Source organism: Sceloporus occidentalis, unplaced genomic scaffold (assembly GCF_023333645.1).
Source record: "Sceloporus occidentalis isolate IW3139 unplaced genomic scaffold, rSceOcc1.0.p SCAF_1, whole genome shotgun sequence".
NCBI classification, from domain to species: Eukaryota; Metazoa; Chordata; class Lepidosauria; order Squamata; family Phrynosomatidae; genus Sceloporus; species Sceloporus occidentalis.
In genome coordinates, this window is record NW_028316981.1 from 44,636,720 (window position 1) to 44,653,425 (window position 16,706).

General features: G+C 39.2%; 1 protein-coding gene across 7 annotated transcripts in view; it reads right to left on the minus strand.

Moving 5' to 3' along the window:
* The window catches only part of SUMF1 (sulfatase modifying factor 1), a 99,563-nt gene that overhangs the window by 74,975 nt on the left and 7,882 nt on the right, over positions 1-16,706 (minus strand). For 6 of the 7 annotated variants that reach the window (XM_089520005.1, XM_089520024.1, XM_089519997.1 and 3 more), the window contains exons 2-3: positions 7,143-7,316; positions 4,815-4,889 (exon numbers count right to left, since the gene is read on the minus strand). In XM_089520005.1, the coding sequence (XP_089376131.1) occupies positions 4,815-4,889; positions 7,143-7,316 (249 nt within the window). Of the gene's footprint in view, positions 1-4,814; positions 4,890-7,142; positions 7,317-14,265; positions 14,355-16,706 lie in introns of those variants that run through there. The other variant, XM_089520033.1, reaches the window with a different exon arrangement.

The following is a 16,706-nucleotide window of genomic DNA, read 5'->3' on the forward strand; positions in this document are numbered from 1 at the left end:
ACCACTTTAAAAAAACAGCTTTCCAAGGTTTAGGAAAGACATGAAGAGGAGGGAGAGCTTTGTTTTGCCACATATATTGCCTCAGATTAAAACACCCCATCAGTTTCTAAACTGTGGCTCAACACATTCATTAAGCTTCCTCCCTTTCCCTTTATTCACAGCATCCACTTTCTTGCTTTCTTCGACATGAAAGAACAAAGCCTGCTGGGTCTAATTGAACCTAGCAGCCCAGCACACAGTACTCAAGCCTGTGCCATTATTGCTCCAATGCATAACATTTTCCTTTGGGAGCACAGCAGGAACATGGTAAGATGAATCACTTCAATGAAATTTAAGCTGATGAGGTACAAAAACATGAAGTCACCTGGTGCCCTCCTGTAACCATCTGCCAAAACTGCATTGGAAACCAAACAAGTGACCCCCTACATACATTTAAAGTAAAATTAATATGTTGTTGCTCCCTCAACACTATATTTCTCAGCCAGAAGACAGGGGAAAGGAAAGGGGAAATAATGTTGAGCACACATCTCTTATTCCTTGACAGTAGAGCAGCTATGTTACTTTTGTGGAAAATGCTTTCAAGTCACCTAATAAGGGATTACTATTATTATTTCTGCTTCACAGCCACATATTTTTGTTACTCAGGTATTAACTACTACTTCCAGGATATAAAGAGATCTTGCAGCACCTTTGAACTAACTGAAAGACAGACATCGGTAGCATGAGCTTTCATAGGACCTGAGCCAAATTCCTCAGATGCATGTGGGCCACATGTGGTATGTGGTAGTTCATGCTCCCAACTTCTATCTTTCACTTAGTCTCAAAGGTGCTGCGAGATCCCTTTGCATATTGATTTTCCACACGAACACAGTTATATCTGAATACTTACAGGATAGTTTCATTCTAATTCTGTAGCACCACAGTTTATTCCCACACTACATGCTTGTAAATAAAGATCTACAGTTGAGGTGGAAAACATGCAGCCATTCACTCGAAACCACAAGGTTGCGAGTTCAAGACCAGCAAAAGGGCCCAAGCTCGACTCAGGCTTGCATCCTTCCGAGGTCGCTAAAATGAGTACCCAGACTGTTGGGGGCAAATTAGCTTACTTGCTAATTAGCTTACTTGCTGTTCACCGCTATGATCTTTGGAATAGTGGCATATAAATAAAACAAATTATTATAATTATAACTGCTTAAACTGCAACTCCCAGCAATCCTAGTAAGCACAGCCAATGCTAAGGAATGTTGGGAGTTACGGTTCAACAAGTAGTAAGGTTAACAGAGGAGAAAGTGTTTTGTATCATAGTTCAGTAGCTTGTAGTATTCAAATTTTCCCAAAAAAGTAAGTAAACCATTTGAAAAGTTGCCTTTTAAAGAGTTGAAGAGTTGCCTTTTAAAGATTTTAACTTTCATGGAAGCTAAACACATCCACATTATTCCTATCCTTGATCTAAAGAGATGAATTTTTGGAGATGGGTCAACACCAATGCATGAGATTAGAAAAAATGTTAGCTGCCTGATGTGCATAAAGAAAATATAAGCATTATTCCCAAATTATAAAAATAGGCACAGACCTGTACAGGAGTGTGAGCCTCCATGTGCAAATATCTAAAACACTCACTGTGTGACATTACAAGGAGGCCCTGCCTCCTCTGACTTCCCAATGGGCCCTGACCACAACATCAGAAAGCCCCACCCCCAGTCTCATTGTTTGGCCCCGAAAATTCATTGCTGCTCACTTGGCAATACAGTTGGCCCTCTGTGTCCATGGATTATTCACAAATTCAATTACCCACAGTTCAAAAATATTCCAAAAATATATAAATTCCCAAAAGCAAAAAAATGATTTTGCCATTTTATATAAGGGACACCATTTTGCTATGCCAGTGTATATATTGAAACTTAAGCATCCATGGACTGTGGTATCCACAGTGGGTCCTGGAACCAAACCCAGCAAATACCAAGAGCCCACTGTACCGTTAGCCATATTTCACACATAGAAAAACAGATTCAAACAAGGTCTGTGGCCTAGATATTTTTCATTTTCAGTAAATATCTCTTATCTAACAAATGTCTTCACAAAAGAGCAAGTTGGCTAAACTCCATCCACTCCAGTTATGGCTGTTTTTCAGTTTTGCTTTCACTGTTTTAAGGGTTTTTAAATATATATAAATGATTTGACATCTTGAATAACCCTTTTGCAAGCCACCTTAGAAAAACTGCTGTCAATGAGACATGTTTGTATTCTATCTTTGCTCTGGAGCAAAAGAAGGAGGTGGCACATACAGTCTGAAAAATGAGGGGTGACATGACTGTGCTCCTTAAATATTTCAGGCTTGTTCTCTGATGCCTCAGAGGGTAGAATTAGATCTAATGGTTTTAAGTTACTGGAAGGTAGATTTTGATTGAACATTAGAAGGAACTTCTTGACAGTGACAATGGTTTAGCAATGGAATCAAGTGCCTAGAGAGGGTGGGGCTACTGCCTCTGGATGTCTTCAGAAGGGCAAATAGGAGCAAGTATCTACTGTGGCTTCTGTAACTGGTGCTCCTACACTGAGCAGGAGGTTGGATTCAGTGGCCCATGAAGCCCCTTCTGTGTGATTTTATGACTCTGTGGAAGCTGAGCCAAGTCAAGTATTCAAAAAATATGCTGCAGGCCCTTGGTATCTGCTGCGGTTTGGTTCCAGGATGCCCTGTGGATACCAACCTCGATGGATGCTCAAGTCCCATTATATACAATGGAGTAGTTAAATTGTGTCCCTTATATGAAACGGCAAAATCGAGGTTTGCATTTTGGAATTTATATTTTTTGAATATTTTCAAGCTGTGGATGGTTGAATCCTTGGATAAAGAATCTCTGGATATGGAAGGCTGACTGAACTAAGAAGAACTACTGTTGGTAGAACAGGGAGCCCAAAATGGTTCACAACCCTGCTTTTAGGACTTCACTTGGGGAAGGGGACACTTTGTAGTCATGACAGTAATGATGAAAGTATGAGCACATGCCAGTTTGCAAGAGCACAATAGAGGGTGTCTTTCTTTTCTCTCAAAATCCCTTTCTTACCATCTAGCCCCTTTTACCTGCTCTATCTGTTCTCACACCTTTGTCTAAATTAGTCTGATGTCAGAGTAGGATTAGAAAAATCACTTAGCTGTCCCTGAATAGGGAGAAAGAGCAAAGATGGATGGTGACTTTTTAAAAAAAATGTAAGGATATATTAATTCTAGAATGGGTCCACATTGCATGATTAAATTTCATAAATATGAACTTGCAAGCTGTGGATCTGATGCCTCAGATACCTCTGTGTATTCTTTTTGTTTGTTAATAATTGTTACTGTTATTTGCTACAGTTATATGGCACTTTTCTTCTAGTGAACTCAAGGCAGAATAAATGGCTTTCCTCTGCATTTCAATCCTCATAACTACCTTCTTAAGACAGATCAGGCCAACAAAATGTGACTCACTCAAGATCACCCACTGAGTTTCATGGTTCAGTCTGAGTAACATGGCTCAGGTTTTAAAAAATATTAGGAGTTCTACAACATCTAAGCATTCCCATCTGAAGACTTTTCATCTGCATTTGGACAGCTCACATGCTGAGTCTAACATACACATTAAATGTTCCACATCCTTCCCTAATAGTGGGAATCAGCTCTTAAGTCAATTTCCTCTTCTTCAAATTTGTGTCTAACGTAGAGCAAGAGAAGACAATGCTACGACTCTGACTAGACTTCTCCAAGTACTGTTAAACTAAGGGTAGTTAATCAAGAAAGGCAAAGCTAGAAAAGTAATGTATGAGAAGCCACAATTATGGTGTTGCTACCAAGCAACATCTTTTTGGCATGAAACTGATGTCAATAAATGGTAGTTCAAACTTGAGAAACAGCTTACTTTTCAGACAGGTCCTCAAGTTATCATGTCCTGGTAAAATGGGTGATATCTGTGCATGATAAGTTCATTCTCCTAAATTACTGTTAACAGCTAAATGATTAAGTGATGGTCTGAAAGTGAAGAATCGTAGCAGAAAGAAGTACATGGATGCAAGCCATGCTCAGTTTAGCTTTACATGGGAAGATAATGTAATGTTCTGCTCTACCCCTTCATAGAATCATACAATTGAAAGAGACCACAAGGGCCATCCAGTCCAACTCCCTGCCATGCATGAATTCACAACCAAAGCATCCCTGAAAGATGGCCATCTAGCCTCTGTTTAAAACCTCCAAGGAAGAAGAACCCCACCACGCTCCGAGGGAATGTATTCCACTGTCAAACAACTCTTACTGTCAGAAAGTTCCTCCTAATTTTGAGGTGGAATCTCTGTTCCTGTAGCTTGCATCCATTGTTCTGGGTCCTTGTGCAACAATCTACAGAACAGAGTTGCTGACAGAGTTTCTTTCATCTGTGCACCTCTCGATTTAACCCACTTGGAATTTTAGATTGACAGAACCAAAGAGTTGGAAGGGACCACAAGGGCCATCTAATCCAACCCTTTGCCATTCAGAAATACATAACAAAAGCACTCACAAAAGATGGCCATCCAACTTCTGGTTAAAAACCTCCAAAGAAGGAGAGTTTACCACCCCTTAAGGAAGCCTATTTCAGTGTTTCCCCAACTCTGGTTCTTCAGATGTTTTGGACTTGAACTCTCAGAAGTCTAAGCCAGTTTGGCCAACAATCAGGATTTCTGGGAGTTGAAGTCCCCATTTGATTATGGTATTAAAACAGATCATATTATTGCCGCTCTCATAAAGTGTTCATGGCATTGAATTATTAGATCAAAGTACGGTAACTGAAAAAAACAGAACTCACAGCCTGATGGATTTCACTCTTCACTTGTTCACTCAACATGCCTTCAAATACAAAGGAATCTCCAAATTTTTCTGCCTGAGAAAGGGAAAGAAGGATGGGGAGAGAAGGGAGGCAATCCTTAATCAATCAGATTTGCCAGTTTGTTGCTCAATACTTTTTATTCCCCAAATGCCAGAAGAATGCATCAAATTAGATAATTAAGTAAACAGTGTGCTTTACTTAATCCTTCCTGAATGCAATTCAGCCTTTCCTGTTAGAAGAAACAATGTACTACATAGAATGCTCAGAGAGGATGAAAAGACCACTTTGCTCAAAAAATATAATCATTCCTAAAATTGTCAAGGAGATAAAATGCACGATCCTATTAGAAGAAGAGGTAGAAGTTGTCAGGCAGACTGTCAACAGTTCCACTTTCACCAGTTCAGAATATCATTTTAAGTGGCCCACATTTCATGAGGAACAAGAAGGAAGAAGAGGATAGAGGAAGAGGAAAAGAAGGAAGCAGCAAAGAATAGAAAATAAGCAAAAAGCAGCAGTGAAGATGGCATCTTTAAGGCTGCTAGAAAACAGCCGCCATTACGTGGCTTGCACTAGAATACTAGGAAACAGCTATTAGTTCTCTGAAAACGAGACAACAGAACACCCATTTTAGATGTCATATAATCCACTTGTATACTTTAGCCACTGATTTATCATATTGACCTCCATTTCCTGTTAGTTTCACACTTTTTAAAAATAATTTATTTAAGAAAAGGTACCCCCCCCCCTTCAAAAGAATTCCATCTTCTGTACTGAAAAGTATTTTTAAAAGCCTCAGTGTATTAGCATCAAATGGATTGTATGAGATCTAAAATGGGTGTGTCGTTGTGTCATGAAAACTGTGCTAAGGACATTCCTCAGGTTTCAACACAGCAGCCAAAGGCAATGGTGGAGTCCAAGTTTAAAGTAATTAAACTAGTTTGAGATCAAACAAACTAACTTGAAACTGCAGTCCTGGGCAATGAGCTCTATTTGCTTATTTGCTCAAAATATACATATTATCCTGTATGCAGTTTATCTGCAGCAGTGATATCAGAACTCAAAAGTCCCAGTGTACTTAACATTATGGTAGAGTAGTTTTTCTGTGAACAGTGTGGCTAACAACATCCCAAAACAACAGCTTTTAAAAAACTGTGGCAGTATTTACCACAAAATATTTTAGGTAAAATTCCTTATACTAGATATAGCAGTGCTGTGCTGTCTTCCAAACATATTGGACTACAACTCCAATCCTCCTCACCCCACATGACCATGGTGGATGGGGATGCTGGAAGCTTTCATCCTATACACCAGCTGCAGATATCATCAGAACAGTTACACAAGGCAGAGTCTGGCATCTACTACAGCCTTAGGCACAGTGAGAACCTTGGTTCTTCCTTGCTTCCTCAGAGCTACTGAAAGTATGTGGGCAATGTCTGATAAAATCTCAAGAGACAGAACAGAGTTTTGCTTCTCCATAGATCTCCTACAGAGATTACAGAAACAGAATACTATGCCATGTTTTCATAAATTTGCTCCAGTAACAGACCTGGCTTTCTTTCCACAGATTTTTGATTCAGTTAGTACAGTACAGCCTTTAGAACTAGGTCCCTGGAAACATTTTAAAAGGATCCTTAGAAACCACTTTTCTGTTGTTAAAAGTAGCTCAGAAAAGGAATTCAATTATTTATTTTTCAATCAAAGGTCTTTTACATTATTGTGCTAATTTCTTCTACTTGAAGAAAGATACAATCATGTACCCAAGTTATTCTGATTGAGGAGCTGCAGGGTATGGTAATCTACATCTATGCTGTTGGAATGCAAGATTTATCATTTCCACAATAGAGATATGAGCAAAGAACTCTGCTGGTATAGTTTCTCCACCACTGAAGATACAGAACAGATGGAGAGGCAATGAGGGATACCCAGCAGAGCTGGCCTATTGAACAAAATAGTAGGAGAGGGCTGGGGGAAGTGCCAGGAGGGGGCCAAAAGGACAATTTGGCTCATGCTATACTCCTCCCAAATAGCTCAACTTGGTCCACACCATCTCTTCTCAAATAGCATTGTCCTAGTGTACATTTGTATCCTGAACTTGCATCATGGGATATGTACTGCAACATCATCTGGAGGGCCCAAAATTCTCCATTCTTAAGGTATAGAATACCGTATTAATGTTTATAGCAGTAATGTAACCTCCCCATACTATGATTAGTTATAGGATTTCACTATACATTTCAGGGTCTGCTTGGACATATTCAAGGCTGTTCAATGTGTACATATGTACAGTATATCATTTTACCACCTTACCTCTGTGAGATAGCCAGTGGCATTCACAAACTTTTCAAATTGTCTGTTGCTGACTTCATAGCGATCCATGAAGAAATGGTTGATGTGGACTTTCCTTGCTGGCCATTCCCCATCTTGTCGTATAGCTGGCTCATCAGTTCCCATTGTAAACACTCCAGCCGGAATAGATTCCATCTGCAAATCCAATGACTTCATTACAGATATCTACTAGCAATACTTCTCACTGTCTTTATACACTGGCTGTATCTTGTAGCAGTTAAACCTCTTGTATGGCTACTGCTGTCAAAGTTCAAAATGCACCCGACCAACATTTTAATACCATGAAGTTGTGGCATGAAGCAGTTCATGTCTGATAAATGAGATACTGGTGCTGAGACAAAAAGATCTCAAATTAGTAACTGCCTATGACAACACACACAAAAACTAAATCCTACCAGTCTGAACTAGAATAGATCCATAATTTTGTAAATCAACACTTATGTAAATTACATTAGTTCAATTGATCTACTTTAATTGGAACACACACTGCTTTTAGTCAAAGACATTTGACAGATAATACAAAGGGGATTGAACAATCATCAAGTAGGAGCTGGGTGAACAGGCATCAGATGTGAATGTGTATTTCAAAATAAGCCCTGAAGATGCTAAGAAAACCATTAACAAAATGTATAGCAGAAGACTCTTGACACATAAGCTGCTAGGAGATGACCAGTGACATATGAGTCAGGCAGGAAGCCATTTCACATACCCAGCAAACAACCAAATATTCTCCATGCAACAAAACCTGGTCCACACATCACAACACGTGACCAAGATTTCCAAGTGTTCACATTATATAACCCATCCCTACATTGTCCAATGACAGAATCAGACATCTGTATGTTCTTAAACAGTATTTGTTTTCATTTGCCAACTATATGAACCATACCTTAATGAAAAACAGGAAGCAAGAACTGTCCAAAAATATGTTAATGAAGATGTTTGTTGAGCATTCTGTTGGCTGGCAGAGTTTGATTGACATCTGCCCCAGTTCTGTATTGCTTTGAGAGAGGGGCTTATGATCTGCCCCATGCAATTTAGCATTGAGGACTGACAGTGAGATCACTGTCTTGAGAATAAGGCAGGATATAAATACATTGATTGATTGACTGACTGAATACTAATTAACTATAATCAGAAATAGTTCCTCAGAATAGGAGATTTACTTGAAGACCACACATCAGATATGCATATACCCAGCTAAAATGTTATACAGTATACTCCAGGTCCATTTCTGCAGCTAGTCATGACTCCCCAATCCTGCAGCTACAGTTCAAAGAAAATCACGTCTTCACAATCCACTTTATCTCAGTTAAATGCACATTTATTCTTTGCTGCAGTTTAATTAATGTGAGTGCAATCCCAAGACTGAGGCATAGCCATTTGTCCTTCAGACTCAGTTTTAAAATGCTATAAGGTTTCAGTGTTTGGCTCTTCTGTTCTCTTTCTTCTCTTCGTTTTCTTTTGCATTCTTGTCACTCCAGTTAGTCATCAACAATAATGTGGATTTTCCAGAAAAAGTAAAACCAGAAAATTGTCCAGTGTTCTAAATAATGTTATCTGATTTATCATGTTTGGTTGGGGTGTTATATTCAAACACATTCAAAGCTTTATTAGAACATTATTTTATTGGCATGTTTGTGATAATGAAAAGAGAATATAATTCCCTTATATTTAACAAAAAGAGCCTATACTGAAAAAATGCTGTTTTTAAGGACTCATACTTGAACAGACCTGCACCTGATATTTTGTATTGCACACACACACACACACACACACACACACACACACACACACATATATATATATAAATTTTAGTCAAAAAATTAACCTCCATAAAACTGGGTCAATTTATGTTTTTAAACTTTTGTCTATATAACACAATTTTATATTGTTTTAGCAAGATGGTTTTCATTGTTTTTAAATGAGTATTGTAAAGTTTTAAAACTGATTTTATCTGTGAGCCACCTTGAGTCCCTTTCCAGGGGAAAGGTAGCAAATAAATGAAATAAATAATAAAATAAATAAAATATCAACGGGTTAAAGTAGGTACTGTACTTTAACTCTAATTTTTTTTTAAAAAAGGAGCAATCCACTTGTCTGAGTAGAATGTCAAAAGGTGACAGCTTAATCCATCCTGAGAGTACCCCCCAAAAAAGCTCTCTGCTATGGTGCCAATTCTGACCTTTTTTAATGCCTGGGTGGAAAAAAGGCAGTGATAGCTCTTTCGTGCTTCACCTCAAAGGAGCGCTAAGAAGAATCGATCTTTGAAGGATCTGAATAAGACATTTATGTATGTATGCCTGCTTTTCTGGGTTAAAATCAGGCAGAGTTATCACATTAAAGTTAAAGGCTGTAATCACTGCTAACATAGGTGCAGGACAGACCACCCGAAAAGGGTAGCCTCCCAGCGGCCTAATTTCCTCCAGAGGGAAGCCGCAACCGCCAAACCATGCAGCTTCCCTCCGGAGGAAAAAGAACCTGGAAAAAGGGTTCTTTTTGTACCGCAGGGCTGAACTAACGAGTGCACCACATAACAATGGCGGCACCGATGTACACGGGGCGCCACCATTGTTACGGTGCCATGCTGTGCTAGGGTTAGGGACCGTGTGGAAACCGCACGGTCCCTAACCCTAAAATCAGCACCAGCGTGTTGCATTTGCCCAGTCTGTAGCACGCCATAGTTGAAATTTCTTTCTTTCTTTTTTTTTTTTTTTTTTTTTTTTTTTTTTGTCTGTACATCTTTTTTAACATGTGCACATTTCCCTAGCCACCTCTGTGCCGGTCAACTTTCCCACACATCACACAGCCACAATTTATTGTAGTTCCCTCCTCATCCATCCAGCACAAACAATTATGCTTCCCAGAATTTTATAAGTTCTTTGGCATCATTTTCCTTTGCTTCATCCTTTAATATCTTTCCTATATGCTCCTAAGTTTACCCTCAACTTATACTAGCAAACTGATATCAAAATCCAAAATTTTGGCCCCCAAACCTGCAATTCACGTATACATGAAGTCAGGTATACACAGTAAATCAACAGTTTCATTTGCTGATGTATAGCTGTATTATTCACTCACACATTCTCTGTTCTATTTATGAGTTCCAAATCAGGTTGAGGAAAAACTGATTCACTATACTGAACATTCTATTTTACTAAGCAATGGAGATCTTGGCTACTTATGACTGACTCAAAAGCAAAATATTTTGCAAAACAGAAATGAGATTAGCAGTGTGTTCATTTGGTAGTCTACACTAAGTGCTAGAGCTTCCCAATGCTTGTCTCCTTAGAAGAGCAATTTAGAGTTAAAATTCTATATTTAAAACTTTACTGACTTCAATACAACAGCCCAAGCAAACTACAGATAACCACAGATATAGATGTAGTGGGGACATTTTTCATGAAAAAATATATCATTGGAAAATTTTCTGTTTTTCCACTCTACATCTCAGATCATCAGATCACCCATTCCTGCTTCTGTCATATACTTTCCAATATTTCTCAGATGAAAACCAGGACACGTGTGGCCAAGCAACATGTGTGGTCAAGATGGGAAGTTACTAATGAAGAACTGCACACAAACTAGGAAAGGCTGAAGCGGTTTCCTTTTGCTTGAACCAACTAGGAAGGGCAAGATTTCTCCTCTTCCTATCCTCTTCCCCCTCCCCCGAGTTAATGGGAAATAAACTCATTTTACACTTTCAACTCAGTTTTTGTGTATGTGTATGTGTATATTGTTTAGCTGCCCTTATTTGTTATGGTAAGTGTGTGCAGGAAGCAGCTGCTGAGCTCTAAATTGTTGTGTGTTTTCAAGTCATTTCTGACTTAAAGTGACCCTAAGACAAACCTATCATGGGGTCTTCTTAGCAAGATTTGCTCAGAGGAGGTTTGCTTTTGCCTTCCTCTGAGGCTGTGAGAGAGTGATTTGCTCAACTTTAGCTCAGACAAATCTCTGCAAGTTTTCTTCATTTTTTGTATTTCATCCCCCCCTTCATGTTTTCTACCCAGGAGCACAAGACCCTCCCCCATCTGCTTGAACTCTCAACCTTTCAGTCTCCAGGAAACTGATCTCAAACTCATTTCAGTCAGTTTCAGCCCTGCACAATGACAGCCTTATTTTTTTTAGTTGTCACAGCCTTCACTTTGAATGACAAGCAAACACTGAAGTAATTTTTCCATCCCAAAGTTTGGTTTATTGAGTTGCATCTATTTAATTATAAGCCTCATGTGAATCCGTTCGTCCGTTGCCTATGAGCTGTTTCCCTCCTACCACTCATACAGCTATCATGCTAATGCCCAAGCTGCAAGAACTGTGTATATTTCTTGCATACCACGTGTTTCTTGACTTTTTGTTTCAGGCATATGTCTTTGTATTATTCCTAACTCCTTATCAGTCTTGATTTGCAAGGTCTCTGCTGATGCATGAAAGCACACAGTCCTCTTTGTGGAGAAAACTAAATAAATATACATTGAACAGTTCTACCTTTTTCATGGTGATTTGTTAGCATTTTATCATCCTCACTGAGCAATAGTCTCATCATTTCCTTTGTCATTCTCTTGCTTTGAACCTATTTGAAAAAAACACTTTCCTTGCTCCTTGCTTACTTATAGCCAGTCTCAGCTCATTTTCAGCTTTAGCTTTGATTACTTTTGATTCCTGCAAAGTTGGACTACACATCTGCATTCTTGCTTGGTGACTTTTCCTTCCTCCCATTCTTTCTACATGCTCTTTTTTCTTTTCGCTTCCTCATTGAGCTTTACTATGCAGCTACATTGGCTTTTTTCAACTGTATCCCATTTTTCTTCTTAAATAAATAAAAATAAATAAATAAATTTTATTTCTACCCCGCCCTTCCATGGATATGATCAGGGCAGCTTACAAAATTTATAAAAACATTTCAATACAAAGTTAAAATCCAATATAACAGTTAAAAACATTACTACAAAAAACAGGAACAGGAAAACAGTAAAATAGGAAAATACACATGTCAGGGGCAGAAAAAAAAAATTAAAAAGTTACAAACAATTCCATGGAATTGTTTGTGATTGTATTTTAAGCAATTCCTTCTTCATGAAATCACACCCACACTGAATGTCTTTTTCCTTTAGTATCTCCAGCCATGGGATTCTGCCAAATATTTCCCTGAGCTTGATAAAATTAACTTTCCTGAAATCCAAGATTCTGTGTATGACTATACTCCTCTTTGGCCTGTCTTACAATCATGAATTGTAGTATTACATGGACACTCTCCCCTAAAGTGCCAACTGCTTTGATTCCAGTGACCAACTCCTCTTTATTGGTTAGGATCAAGTACAAGATTGCTGATCCCATTGTACCTTTCTCCACCTTTTGAAAGATGAAACTATCTGTCGGCATACCTATGCTTAGCAAGCCTTGTCTCCTTACAAATATCAGGATAACTGATCTTCCCCATGACTACCAATTCTTTCTTCTTGGAGATTTCTGAGAGTTGTTTCACAAATGCATCACCTTGTCTTGGTTTGGTGGATCATGTATTGAGTAGGGAGTTGGACTCAATGGCCCATGAGGCCTCTTCCAACTCTATGATTCTATGACTCTATGACAATATTCAATAACAACAAGATTTTACGTTGATGTGGTGCCGTTCTATTCATTTATATAATATATACTACATATATATATATATATATATATATATACTGCATAAATATACAGTGGGAGCTAGCATTTTTAGGAGTCTGAGTACTGGACTAGGAGTCTGGGAGACCAAGATTCAAATCCCTGTTCAGTCATGAAAGCTCACTGATCACTCTCTCTCTCAGCCTATAAAGAAGGCAAAGGCAAACCCCCTTTGAATGAATCTAGCCAAGAAAATCCTTTGGGAGTTGACTTAAAGGCATATAACAACAACTTATTTTGCATTCAAATAATACATTTATAAAAGCAGTAAGCTCCTATTGTATCTTCTCAGCCATCCTATAAGGAGGATTTGGTTGAGCAACCATGACCATGAATGTGATAGCTGAGGAGGTTAGGCCTCCCAAGTCCTACACTCACTGTATACTGCACTGGTTTCTGAAGTTGTGTCTTGGTTACGAGAGGGCTCGGTTCCACCTCCATTCTCTGCCATTGCTTTCAATGTGTGAGTTTAGAAAAGATGCTGTCTCTTAGAGCGGTCTGCCTCAAAGAGTGTTTGAGGAGATACATGAAAAGTGAATTTGCAAAGCACTATGTACCTGAAAGAACTATTAAGTGACTGAGGAAAATTTGTACCATTACTGCAAATGCTAAAACTATCCCAAGGACAAAGCAATCTTATCATGTTTTAGCTGCCATCATTTATCTCACCATATTTGTTAATGCTGCTTATGACTTTGGAACAACTTTGGCTCCAGTGAAAGCAATTTCCCATTTACGAAGAGCTTTACAAACTGAATACATTCTGGCTTTATGCCATAAAGATATTAATTAGTTGGCTATTCCAACTTTTACCACTCATTTTGACCAAGGATAAAATATAATTTGTGAGTGTCATTCCTCCCTGCTTTCCCAGTTATTTATCTGTAAAATAGACAAAACCCCAGGATGTGAGTTAATGCATTAAAGAAATACAATGAACTAATTGGCTGTCATCTGATATCAAAACAAGTAAAAATGGGGTTGTAAACTACATTTTGTTTTTATATAGACCTTTAAATCATTCAGTTACAAAGGTAAACATTTTACAATAAGATATTTTAAAAACATCAAGTTATTCTATATAGGGCTGAAATATATCAAGAAATGAGCATCCTTATGTTTTTGTTCTGATAACATTTCTCACTTGTAATCCAGTGTTCACAATTACTGATTGCATTGTATATATTACATGTTTACAGTACAGTCTGCTTCCAGTTTTTTCCCTAGCAGCTGTAGGCCTCTGTTGTGTTCTCATCCTCATTGTGGGGATACCACCCCAAGCTGGAGTACCACAATTGACAGCTCCCCACTGAAGAGGAAGCAAAGTCAAGTATGTGAATGCTGCAACAACATCCCAAATGTAGCATTTGAAACCAAGAGTGGACACCTAATATGGCATGGAGGAGCTGGATTCACCTACCTGCAGCCCTCCATGGACCATTTTAGGTCAAGGATGTGTGGACCTGTCCCATGATGTCTTCTGGTTTCTGGCTTGGTGAGTTTTCCTATCTTGAGCTTTGGCTGGAAGCCAGAGTTTTCTCTCTGCCTCATTTCTTTTCCTTGTGCTGAAAGGAGAAAAGAGATAGTAGAAGCTGATGCTTCAAGTTATGGCTGAGAGCAGGGAAGATAACTGCTGCTACCTCCAATCTATGATTGAAAATATTGGGGAATTCTTTTCTTCTCAGAGAGTGTAGGACTTGGCAGCGGAGAGACTGGCATTGAGCAATCTCATCCAGAGAGCTCCACTGCCTACAAATCCCAGGATGCCATCATGGCAGTTAGAGTGGAATCATAGTGCTATAACTGTGTGGTATGAAAGCAATGAGTTCAAGGTCAGAGAAAAGAGAGATGAGGCAGACCTAAAGGATTTGCAGCTAGGTCTAGGATGGGGAGGGTCCGTCGTTATCAGTCTCTGCTCTAATGAGTGCTGAATACTGTGAAAAACTGAAACCAGTGTTGATACAATACATACTGGAGCATGAACATTTACAGTTAATGTTGAAAAAAATTCCATGTAGGTACATAATTACAGGCATGCTAAAATAAGAATTTCAAAGACAACATTGAGCCTTGAGAGGCCATCTTCTACTGTGCACTGGCAGATATCTGCATGCTTACATCATTATGGGATGATTCAGTTACCGAGACATAAAAAAAGGGAAGGGTAGGATATTGGTTTTGGTTCTTCTGCCTTAATGGTTGAAATGCTTCTGCTGTGTGTTTTGCAGTGATATCTGAAGACCAAGCTATTAATCTGTGATTGTGAAGCCAACTTGAAACTGTTATTTTCACTGTAGTGAGTCAGCAAGAACTGAAAAGATTGGCAGTCCTGTCATTCATGTTTCTTTCATTGTTGTGTGTTTTATTTAGATCAAACCACCCAGAAGGATTTTTTCCTTTTTTGGCAGGGAAGATTTCAAGCAATAAATCAATAGAGAGAGCACAAAACCTTTTCAGGGAAGAAAAGTAATAAACCAATAAAGAGGACACAGTAACCCAGCCTCTGGGTTGTGCTGACACTGGTGGCTAGACACTGAAACACCTCCTGCTCTTGAGAAATACAAAAGGCATAACCAACCACAGATCTGGCCCAGGCTTTGGAAATAGATAAGATCCTGTTAAAACAACCTCTCCTAGTGCCTCTGTATTATTCCTTGGGGTCCTTTTCAGATTGGGGCAGACAACTAATTTCTTTGCATTTTCCCACAGAGCTTGTGAAGGTGAACCTCACCCACCCAACTGCTTTTCTCTGATGGCAGCACAATGGGTCTTTTTATCTCACCATTGTCACCAATTCTTTAATGCGAGTCTCAAACTCAGGATTCTCTTAAGTGTCTCCTGCACTATAACTCCCTTTAGATGCCAACACTATGGGTTTCAAATTTTCCCCCAGTTTGGCACCAACTATTCTTTGACAGCCGCACACCCACTATCTAGTGTGTCCCAAACCTGAAAGACTTTTCTCAATGTTGGTAGCATTTTTAATGTGTTTCTGAAATCACTTCAGACAACTGCTTGGTGAAACAAAGTAGTAAATTTATTTACAAGTCAGGCTGAATACAGTATCTCTCTTAGTGGATGGTGTTCACAATGGGTACGGGTAGAAATACTTTACTAGTTACACAATTTAACAGTTTCTTTAACTTGTCTTTGTAATTGTTTCCTTATAACTTTGCATATGTTCCCTACAGATTAAGTCTCTCAGAACCTTTATTAGTCTTTAGTATCTTTTAATCCTTCCGGTTAATTTTGACTCCACTTGTCATCACGCACTATATCTCCTGCAGGACGCTACCACGATTTAATTAAGGACACTCCTCGTCCCTGTCTTGAGTTCCTAAAACCCTTTCTAACTGCCTCTCACAGCAGCCTATCCTAGCCTCAATGGCTCTTCACCCCTCAAGGCACAATAACTCACTCCAAACACTGCTCTGTCCTGCTTTTTATACGTGCTCCTGGGAGCAGCCCCCATCTTTTCTTGGCTTCTCTCCCATTGGCTAGTACCAAGGTCCTAAGCTGCTTGTTGTATTGATATAAGAGTCAAATGAAATGTTTGGGGAAAGTTCTGCCTCTTGAACTCTGGTGTATGAGGTGGCTGTTGAACTGCATACAGATCCTGACGAGGCTTTGAAACAAAGAAAGTCAACAGTGGCGTGTTACAGACGTGCCGAAGGGGCGTGCTAGGGTTAGGAAGGGGTGTATTAGGGTTGAGAAGGGGCGTCACTTCCTGATGCCCCTCAACCCTAGTACAGACCGAGTCCATACAAAATGGCAGCACCTGTCCACACGGAGGCCACCATCTTGACGTAGTGGACGTGTTGCGTCCGCACGTTGCGCAGCGCAAATGATGCTGCGAGTGCG